Source organism: Bombyx mori, chromosome 5, assembly GCF_030269925.1.
Source record: "Bombyx mori chromosome 5, ASM3026992v2".
NCBI classification, from domain to species: domain Eukaryota; kingdom Metazoa; phylum Arthropoda; class Insecta; order Lepidoptera; family Bombycidae; genus Bombyx; species Bombyx mori.
In genome coordinates this window covers 16,419,751-16,431,234 of record NC_085111.1, presented here as the reverse complement: position 1 = coordinate 16,431,234, position 11,484 = coordinate 16,419,751, and the positions used below count along the sequence as shown (strand labels likewise).

Here is an 11,484-nt window from a genome sequence, read left to right as displayed (position 1 = left end):
GGTCCCTCGTTTGTTGGGGGTGGCCGGCGCGTTAAGCCGGCTTCTGCCCAACGTCGGGGGGCCTGACCAGGTGACGCGCCGTCTCTATACGGGGGTGGTGCGATCAATGGCCCTATACGGGGCGCCCGTGTGGGGCCAGTCCCTGGCCGTGGGGGTGGCGAAGCTGCTGCAACGGCCGCAACGCACCATCGCGGTCAGGGTCATCCGTGGTTATCGCACCATCTCCTTTGAGGCGGCGTGTGTACTGGCTGGGACGCCGCCTTGGGTTCTGGAAGCGGAGGCGCTCGCCGCTGACTATAAGTGGCGGGCTGACCTTCGTGCCCGGGGCGTGGCGCGTCCCAGCCCCAGTGTGGTCAGAGCGCGGAGGGGCCAATCTCGGCGGTCCGTGCTGGAGTCATGGTCCAGACGGCTGGCCGATCCTTCGGCTGGTCGTAGGACCGTCGAGGCGATTCGCCCGGTCCTTGTGGATTGGGTGAATCGTGACAGAGGACGCCTCACTTTCCGGCTCACGCAGGTGCTCACTGGGCATGGTTGTTTCGGTGAGTTCCTGCACCGGATCGGAGCCGAGCCGACGGCAGAGTGCCACCATTGTGGTTGCGACTTGGACACGGCAGAGCATACGCTCGTCGCCTGCCCCGCATGGGAGGGGTGGCGCCGTGTCCTCGTCGCAAAAATAGGAACCGACTTGTCGTTGCCGAGTGTTGTGGCATCGATGCTCGGCGACGACGAGTCGTGGAAGGCGATGCTCGACTTCTGCGAGTGCACCATCTCGCAGAAGGAGGCGGCGGGGCGCGTGAGAGACGCACAATCCCGCCGCCGTCGAGCGGGGGCCAGGGAGGCGGATCTCGCCCAAGCCCTGGCCCTCTAAGTGTTTCGGGTCCCCCTCACATGTCGGTCTGGGGACCGGCGAGGGGGGCCTAAGAAGACGACGTGCAAGCTGCTCTGCACGCGTTTTACGCAAGAGCATCCGGGTGATGGAAGGCCGGCTATCCTCGACCCATGCTGGTTCTGGCCCAGCGGGGTATTCCGTAGGGTAACCCACTCTAACCGGCGCCATCTAGGCGGGCTTCGGACAGTCTGCCGACCGAGAGGGCTGGTGGTCGTGGCGCCGACGACCGCCAGTCCGGCGTCCCGAGGGGGAGGGTGATGGGAGAGATGTGCTCCGCACTAAACACTTCACTTTCCCCCCTTTGCCTTTTCATGAGTTCTGTCTCATGCGAGGTTTGGACGTTGGTTGTTGAGCGACAGGAGGTTTTAGTCAGTTCGACTCTGACATACCCCGCCCAGTATCCCCAGAAAAGGGCGGAAGTCCGGCGATTTCCTCCTGACCAAAAAAAAAAAAAAAAAAAAGTGAATTGTGTGTTACCTGGATTATACATATTATATACATATTATATATTTATTGCTTGATATATATATCGAGGGGTGAAAGGCTATTTGGTTTAAGCGACATCTAGGGTGATATTGAGTTATATACATATACGGAATCAGCGAATTTTTCTCCGTCGAATGATGCCGGATTTATTAAAATCAGAGCACTTTTTTGGCGTTTGAAACAATACTATTTTTGGGTTGTTTCCAAAGTGGTAGTGTATTATCCAACGTTGATTTTGAATATTTTTTTTAGTAATGTACTTAAACCATACAATGATATTAAGAGACGAGACATAAACCAGTTACCTTTTCTCAGAAAAATAATCCAATAAGAGTTAAAGCGTGTTTCCTGTTTCAATTTTTTATTAAGCAGTAACTTAAATCATTTTGACTTCTACCAATTACATGGTGTGATGTCTCTTAAACCATTTGTCTGTCACCCAAATACGACATGGAGTGTCGCTTAAGCTCTTTCAGCTGCATCTATTTTCCATGCAGGGTGCTACTTAAATCAAGTAGTTCTTTTGTTTCAGATATTTTGCTTAGCCGTTAAAACATTTTGGTCCTATTATTTTATTAAATGCATGTCGCTTAATACAGACAATAAAATGAAGTAATGCAATATGAAACATTTTTTCGGTATAAATAAAAATACGGGTCGGTCTTTCAATCATTAAATTTTAATATGATACATTTCATTCATGTCGCATGATACCATATTTATTTCATCTCCCGGGAGTTAAAAATCGTGATCTTTCAACCGGACTGCCGCGCGCAGGCGCTTCAGTCAAACTCCAGAGTGCATCGAGGAGTGACGTGAAGAAATATGAAACCGAATCCTTGCTTAGAAAAAAACTGTCCCTACAAGTGTCAAGAAATAACCTCAGAAAAAAGGAGTGCCATATTTAAACATTTTTGGGAATTATCTCCGGAAAGAAAAAAGCAGTGGATAATATCTATGTCCTCTAAGCAATCCATAAAAAGGAAGAGATCCAAAGACTCTAATTACAAGAATAACACATTCTGTTATTTCATAAATGATGGAGAGGGTCGGCGACAAGTTTGTTTAAAGTTACTCATGAATACTCTTGATGTCACTCAAAAATACATTTATTATACATTAACAACACAGGAACTTGGTATGGCGAAAGAAAATGGGAGAGGAAAATGCATTCCCCCCAACAAAACATCTAACGCAATCAAAGAATCAGTAAAATCTTTTATCAAAAGGTTACCTGCAATACCATTGCACTACTGCCGAAAGGATAGCACAAAACTATATCTGCCTGTTGAATTTAAAAATATAAAAAATTTATACCGCTGTTATAAAGAAGACCTCATTAGTAAAGGAGTCGATGTTGTAAGTGAAAAAGTATTCCGTCAAATATTCACTACTGATTTTAACATTGGGTTTCATGTGTCTAAGAAGGATAAATGCATAAAATGCCTACGTTTTGAAGGACAGAAGCCAGAGGATTGTGCCGAATTTCAAGATCATTTAGAGGAAAAGAAGGCATCAAAGAAGCGGTTAGAATGTCATCGACAGTTAGGTAAAGAAAATCCTTCCATTCTGTGCACATCTTTTGACCTCCAGAAAGTTCTCAATACGCCTCATGGCAATAACATGTTACTATTTTATTCTAGAAAGTATGCTGTTTATAATTTATGTTTTTATGAAAGCATCACAAGGAATGGTTTTTGTTTTATCTGGGGAGAATCTGAAGCAAAGAGGGGCGCAAATGAAATTGCTACTATTATACAGAGATACATAGAGAATGTGGATTCTCGAGGTATCATTACATCTTTGATCTTGTATTCAGATTCTTGCCCTGGACAAAACAAAAATAAAATAGTCCTTGCAACAATACATAATGCTTTGTTGCAATCGAACAATTTACAAGCAATTCAAATGAATTACCTTCTCCCTGGCCACACGGAAATGTCGGTAGACAGCATACACTCTACAATCGAACAATCCGTAAGAAATATTACTGTATGGGCCCCTTCGCAATGGGCTACAATAAGCCAGCTAGCAAGAAAAGAACCAGCACCTTATAATGTTGAAAATCTGACACACGAGGATTTCTTAAATTTTGATGATATGTCAGAAAAATATTTTAAGGGTAACCTTGTAGGTAAAATTAGTAAACTCCGTACAACAACATTTAAAAAATCTCATCCAAATCAAATGAAAGTAAAATTTTCAATGAAAGATAATGCATCCGAAGAGATTATACAAATTATTGCGAAACCTAGAGCTATCAATCGTAGATATAATTCAAGTTTGCCGATTACCAAATACATGGACCTAAAGAAATTGTGTGACACTGGGGTTATACCCAAGATATTTCATAAAGAATACATAAATCTATAACACTGCAATTCCAAAGATGTTCTACTGGATACTGATGTAGAAGATACAGTCGAAGAAAATGATTTTTAAATACGTTCTTTCTTATTGCATTATGATTATTATCAAGCATTGGCTGTATTTTATAATTACTACAAGTTTTGTTTATTGATTTGATATTTTTTATTTTGTTTTTATTAGTTTAAGTTATAATTAAACAATATTGGTTGTGATTAATAATTATAGTCTTAGTAAATTTTATGACAGCCGATCTCAAGTAATATTGAATAAATAATACCTAATTATAGTTGATTTTCCTACATTCAGACTGAATTTACTTGATTAATATCACATCAGTAAAAGTAATAATACTTTATAATGTACAAAATACTAATACGTATTAATACTTTAACTGATGTGATAATAATCAAGTAAAATCAGTCTGAATGTAGGAAAATCAACTATAATTATTTATTATATTATTATAATTATAGATGATTTTCCTACAGTCAGACTGATTTTACTTGATTATTATACAAAATATTAATAGTTAAACTGATGTTGTTGATTAAGACTAAAAAATAAATAAATATAATTGATGTTCCCACATTGAGACTGATCTACTTAATTATTTTTCTAAATAAATACTTTAACTGTTGTTGTGTTTTGTGTATTTCTTTATTTATTCAATAATATAAGCACCTGAGATTTTCAGTGATTGCGATATATTTAGGTTGTTTTAACAGCCACTGATAGTATTAGACGTAAAAAAATGTAACATCAAACGGTAAATTTTCAATATTATATGTCACATAAGTAAATTCGCCTGTCAGTCATTTTAATCTAAATTGGTAGTTGAGATAAATAGCTTGCTACTATTAATTTTGGGCTAAGTCACTTCATGCTTTTTGGCTTACTCTGAAAATATATTGCAGCGTCGCTTATTTTTTTTCCCCTGTAGCCAATTGTGGTTATGAAGTCACTTAAATCTTTATTCCATACTCTGAAAAATAAGGGCTTAAGGCAATTTGTATTAAGCGACGTTTATCTTTGTAATTAAAGGTCCGTTTTATTCGGTATTAGCATCAACAACTTGATGTTTTTAATTGAATTTCAATTAAGTTTACTCCATTCAAATTGCTGAAGAAGTTTTTTTGTTATGATTTTTTTTCCAAAATTTTAAACTTTAAATGGCTCTCCTGTAAAGTTGCAAAAATGTCGCTTAAACCAAATAGCCTTTCACCCCTCGATATATATTTTTACCATAAAATTTTAATAGAGAAAAATCTATTAATTTATAGAAATCTTAATCGTTCTAAGCTGATCGCTGGCGTGACACATTTTTCCTAGATTGGTTAGATGTACTTCGACTTTTTTTTGCCTAGATGGGTGGACGAGCTCACAGCCCACCTGTTGTTAAGTGGTTACGGGAGCCCATAGATATCCACAACGTAAATGCGCTACCCACCTTGAGATATAAGTTCTAAGGTCTCAAGTATAGTTACAACGCCTGCCCCACTCTTCAAACCGAAACGCATTACTGCTTCACGGCAGAAATAGGCTGGGTGGTGGTACCCACCCGCGCGGACTCGCAAGAGGTCCTACCACCAGTAATTACGCAAATTATAATTTTGCGGGTTTCATTTTTATTACACGATGTTATTTCTTCACCGTGAAAATCAATCGTGAACATTTGTTGAGTACGTATTTCATTAGAAAAATTGGTACCCGCCTTAGATTCGAACACCGGTGCATCATTCAACACGAATGCACCGGACGTCTTATCCATTAGACCACGACGACTTCCCGTTAATGCCCCTGCTTATGAATAAAGAGAATTGTACTAGCACAATTATGTTATTTATTGTTTTCAAATTAGTGTTAATGCCACTTTATTTATTTATCGAAGACTAGCTGTCCTGGCAGACTTCGTAGTGCCTCAATCGATAAACAAAAGACACATCAAGGGGACACATCAAAGGAAAAACAAAATTGTTTGTTTTTATATAATTCCGAGCTTTTTTTATATTTTCTCACCTTTTAAACCTTCCACGAATAATTCAAGACCAAAATTAGCCAAATCGGTCGAGCCGTTCCCTAGTTTTAGCGTGACTAACGAACAGCAATTCATTTGTATATATAGAGATTATCGTGAAATTAAACTTCAAAACTATTGTTTATTTGTGTATTTTTTTCTTTAAAAATTGGTACTCGCGTGAGATTCGAACATCGGTGCATTGCTCAACACGAATGCACCGGACGTTTTATCCGTTAGGCCAGGATGACTTCAAAAGAATATAAGAAAGATATAAAAAAACGTAATACATAGAATGCTTTAAGTGTAAAACAGATATTATGACATACTGTTAAATAATATTTTTTATTAAACTAAAAATTCTCCAACACTAATCATAAAGAAACAGCCTAGATTATCTGGAGAGAAAGTATTATGTATCCAACAACTTCGAAGCTATTACTTATTTGGATATTATGTTTACAATATCATTTAGATTTCTCAGTAATCCGTTGCTGAGTGAGCTGTGAAATCGGAGTACAGTAAAATAAATGAAATAAGTGCGACTATTTTTTAATTCAGTGGTTAAAAAAACTAGTCAACAATCGATCGTGCGTTGTTTAAGTTTGTGAACAAGGACTGCTTACCCATAATAAAAATGTTTAACTAACAATACCAATAGTATCTAATTACTCGTATTTTTTTTATTTGCTTGTAGCAGTCTTTATTGTCCTTATACATGTATTGTGAAATCCCTTCGTTCCTGCTCTTGACGCTGTTGGTATCTGCAATTTATTAGTAAGCTCATTTAATATGTTAGTACAATCTAGCGGTGAAATATTTGTCTCTCTCTCGCTCGGTCTCTTCTTCTTTTTATCTATAAAAATACAAAAACTTTCCAAGTATCAGATGGAGAGTTCTAGAAAAATAATAATTATCAAGCTCTAAAGAATGTGGACTTAAAATGTCAAATAGTTTTTTGATTTGACATAATATATTCCGATCAACGGTTCACAGTTATATCTTATGTTCATAGTCCTGGTCGGCGTTGTATCGCGTTCCGATCCGGCAGGTTTGTTCTGATCCAGTGGTGTATCCCGGAAAACCATCGGCATCACCCACGTAGCCTTTCGAGCCGCCGTATCGCGAAGACTAAATCAAAAAATCATTAATAATATTGTAAAACACATAAACTACCCTGTACCCTCGTAGCAACCTCCACAAAAGGGTTGGATGTACACACATCATCACTATAAGTTGAATTATTAGCGTTTACCGGTTTTGCCAATCAAACGTATCACATTGTTTTACCGGTTTAATTACTGCATCAATCATTCGTTTTGACCTAGATGACATAGTTGATAGTTAATCTTATACTTACTGTCCATTAAATATTATAAATCCTATCCTTCGCGCGGCTAAACGGTCCCTCGCTTCCCGCGTAAAGCTCATTACCTACACTATACGATATATAACTACGGTAAAGATGAACATACGACAATACGCACTCTGAGTATCTTTGGTTCTATTGCAAATAATATTTTTTTTATAAGGTGAAACGATAAACGATGTTATAAAGTATTTGAAAATCTAAAAATGTAATCGTAAATTTATTGGCTACGAGGAAGTGTCGAATTGTTTATTCTGCATGTCTGTTCACGTTCTTTGCATTCGATTAAGTTCAAACATTACACAGCTGTTATTGAGACTAAGAGTAAGTAGTTGAATGTAAAAAAGAAGGCGCCCTAACTTCAACAAAATTAGTGAATTTCACATAAAATTTCGTAACATTCTTATTTTTTTAAATCGATAACAGTTTGATGGAGCATGGGTCATGGGAGCCATGGGTGAATACGTTTTTTTTTTATGATTGAAAGATTACTGGTGGCCCTGAGGCCTTTCCAGTTGGCTCACCCAGGGGGGGTGGGATTTGTTAACAACTATCCGAGCGCCTCCGAAGGAGACCTAACAACTCAAGAGCAATAGCTTCGCGAATGAATCTACTACCGGATCGGAATTGCGACCTACCGAGAAGATCCGCCGAGAAACTCAGCGGGCTGATGCACGGGTTAGGTTGCACATCGACCTCTTTGTCGAGTTCGACGCGTACGGTTACCGGGGTTCCCCAGCCTGCTCCTAGTCTTAGAGCTGAAGGTATCTAATGCAAGAGTTATTGGATCTAATGAATCCGTAAGGACGTGTCTAGGGCGACGACGGTGATTTGCTCCTGCGTGATCAGGATTCAGAGAGTAGTCAGCGGCGGCAACGATAAGACGATTATCATGAAGCATAGCCTTATCGAAGTACCGTTCCGACACTGACTTCATATATTTGCGGATCGATTCGAGGCCCAGGTCGTCGTGTAGGTCGACGTTCCTCATGAATTACGGAGCCCCGACGGCTAACCTGCAAAAGCGGGATTGTAGAGATTGGAGGGTGTATATGTGTGTGCGGGTCGCGTGAGCGAACACCACACTTGCGTAAGTCATGACGGACTTCATGCAAGTTTTGTAAAGTGTCACCTTGTTCCGAAGGGACATTTTACTCCGCTTACAGATCATGCGATAGAGTCTGTCGAGAATAAATGCGGCACGGTCGCGGACTGTTTTTATATGCGGGCGGAATGTTGCAAATGCATCCAGGGTGACTCCCAGATACTTAACCTTCCTGGCCTAAGGTATAAGCTGGCCAAAGAGGGTGATCGGGAGTGTGATATTTCTCCTCTTAATGTGGGAGGAAATAAGCGGTGAGTTTCCCCTTTGAAATAACACGGCTGTGCTTTTTGCTGAGTTTCGTTTCAGAACCACTGTTCGAGGGTCGAGGCTGCGCTCTGGAGCTTACTCGCGATTAGGTACTTGTTTCTACTTAAGTAGTAAGCAGTTATGTCGTCAACAAATAAAGCTAGCTGGGTTGGCGGCGTCCGGGGAATATCGTTAATAAATAAATTAAATAGGAGCGGAGAGAGAACGGAGCCTTGCGGGACTCCAGCCGTGAGTGGTTGTGGGGAGGAGCGGGCTCCCTCTACTCGATATCGAAAAGAGCGATTCGACAAGAAGTCCCGTATGATGAGCACGAGACTGTCCGGTACGGCCATGTTGAATAGTTTGAAAATCAAACCATTATGCCAGGCTTTGTCGAACGCTTTTGCGACATTGAAGAAGAGGGCTCCCGTGTATAATGGTTTTAGTCGGTTAAGCCCTACGAGAATGTGCTCCGTGAGGCCATGCACCTATTGTACGTATGACGAGCATCCTACGAGTGAGCCGCGCGTCTAGTTATATTAGTATTTACCGCGGTAATCTCTCACACCTCTACAGGGTTCTTTGCCGGACGAAGATCGGACATTTGAGAAAGAGTTCCGGGAAGTCAGGGTGGTTACAACAGTTCCGCATACTCAGTGCGGGGATCTCAATAAAAAAAATCATGACTGTACAAAATCTGGATGGTGCTGCGAAACTAGTGCGCACATACTATGAGGAGGATGAAACCCCCTGAATACATAGTGTAATTGCTACTTCATAAACAGCGAAAGATAAAGTCACACTATCTACCCCAAGGAAATAAAGGGTATCAGCCAAAGGAAAGAAATTGAGTTTATGAAGATTCTGATGATTGAGTCTGAATGAGAGATATTATAATAAAAATGACGAGTAAATCGACACCCAACTAACTTAAATTCTTTCGAATCACGCTTTTAAGCTCGCTAATTACATAGGTACTAATTAATTTAGTTAATATTCTATTGTTTGATTCTAACTTATTTAGCTCTATTGCTTGCAACGTTCACAAGAAAACAAAAACAATCGTTCACAAATTAATATACAATCGACTCGAATATTAACTGAAGTGAACAGATCGGCCCTTGACCCATCTCAAGTTTTTTTTTCGTTGCATGATTGGATGTAAGGAGGAGGAGTTTCCTCCTGGAAAGGATGCTATCTGACTATGTCGGAAATTTGGCACTATTGCTGGAGCTTCCCGTTGGGAGACTTAGAATTAAACCCAAGACAAGGTAGAAAGATGCAGTACTGAAGGACAAAAGGGAAAGCAATGTTGCTGACGAGATTGTCGAAGACAGAGCGAAGTGGAGGAGTAGAATAAGGAAAGCTGACCTCATCACCATTTGGGATAAATAGCTAGGAAGAGATAATGAGATTGTTCACTTCATTGGATGTACGATATCACTGTCGACCTGTCCGGATTGAAATGCGGGAAACTGTTAAAAGTATCATAATTGAGACTTCGGCCCATGTTTTAAGATGGGTGGCACCTTAAAATGTCTATGGACTCCACTAACCACATAACATCAACTGGACCATGATTCGTCTGGCCAAATAGACACAAACTGTCAAACGATACAAAATAAAATACTATATAATTAGGTTATTGAAAAACAGAGATCTAACAAAGAATTGATGTGATAATAACTGATCAAAATGCATCGTAAAACGATGCTACTTCTTAGTCTTTGTGCTTCGACTAAATATTAAATATTTATTCAAGTTCAATTTAAAATAATTTGCATATTTTTTTATTGAGGATGTTTCCTGTTAATAGCTCTATAAATTCTGAATTCTGAAGGAGAAATAACTCATTACTTTAATTACAACGTCACCGAGTATCTTCGTATACCAAAATAATAGCTGTGATCAAAATGAAATTACTTCTATTCCTGGTACTCGCCATCTCTGCATACCAGTGTTTTGGCTACCCAAAAAAACCAATAGATTCTCAATACGAAGTGAAAAACAAAGTAATTATTGTTACTGGAGCTGCTCGAGGTATTGGTTATGCAATAGCCGATAATTTTCTCGAAAAGGGAGCAAAGATCATAATCATACTAGACATCGATGTGCCCAAAGGACGAGACGCCGCGGCAACTTTAAATGCAAAATACGGAAAGAACAGCGCGGTTTTCATCAAGTGTGACGTCACGAAGGATCTAGATGAAGTCTCCCAACTAATCTTAAGAAACTACGACGTAGATATTTTGGTAAATTGCGCAGGAGTGGTCAACGAATTTGATCCTAGAAAGACGTTGACGACAAACTCAATAGCTCTTATCGAATGGTCCCTTAAGTTCAGAGAGTACATGAGAAAAGACAATGGTGGAAAAGGCGGAACGATTATCAACATTTCTTCTGTATACGGGTATACAATAGACCCGTTCTTGGTTTCGTATAAGGCGTCAAAGTTTGCTGTCTTAGGGTTTTCCAAATCACTGGGTCATGAATTGAACTACAAGATCACTGGAGTCAGGGTGCTCGTTATATGTCCCGGTACTACAGATACAAGATTGGCAAAGAACGTTAAGGAATTCCCCGAACACAACGAGCTCTTCACAAGGCTCACAGACAAAGCACAAAAGCAGAGTGCAGGTGCCGTTGGTAGGGGAGTCGTGGAAGTTTACAAGTCAGCTAGAACAGGTACGGCTTGGGACATTATTGGAGGGAGACCCCCTGTTGAATCGCCTCTTGCAGCATACGCTTCCATGAAAGAAATCTTGGATAGTTAAAAAAAAATTCTTTAACTATATTTGACATTTACTTTGTTAACCCTTTCAAGTGTACACTTAAGATTAGAATCTAAAGAATAAAGAAGATATTGAATCTTACAAAATTGTTTTAATTATGACGACTCGAAGTAAATAGTTTAAGATCACATTATTTTACCTCGAAATTGCTCATGAAAAAATGTTCATTACGTGTTTATTGTGCAAAAAGAAAATTATGATAAAAACCCAAAA

The 11,484-nt window shown here is 39.7% G+C and overlaps 1 protein-coding gene across 1 annotated transcript; it reads left to right on the top strand.

Moving 5' to 3' along the window:
• Positions 1-10,299: 10,299 nt before the first annotated feature.
• Positions 10,300-11,357, top strand: LOC119628394 (15-hydroxyprostaglandin dehydrogenase [NAD(+)]-like). Its single transcript, XM_038010981.2, has one exon. The coding sequence runs from the start codon at positions 10,393-10,395 to the stop codon at positions 11,251-11,253; it is 861 nt and encodes a 286-aa protein (XP_037866909.1). The 5' UTR covers positions 10,300-10,392; the 3' UTR covers positions 11,254-11,357.
• The last annotated feature ends 127 nt before the right edge of the window (positions 11,358-11,484 follow it).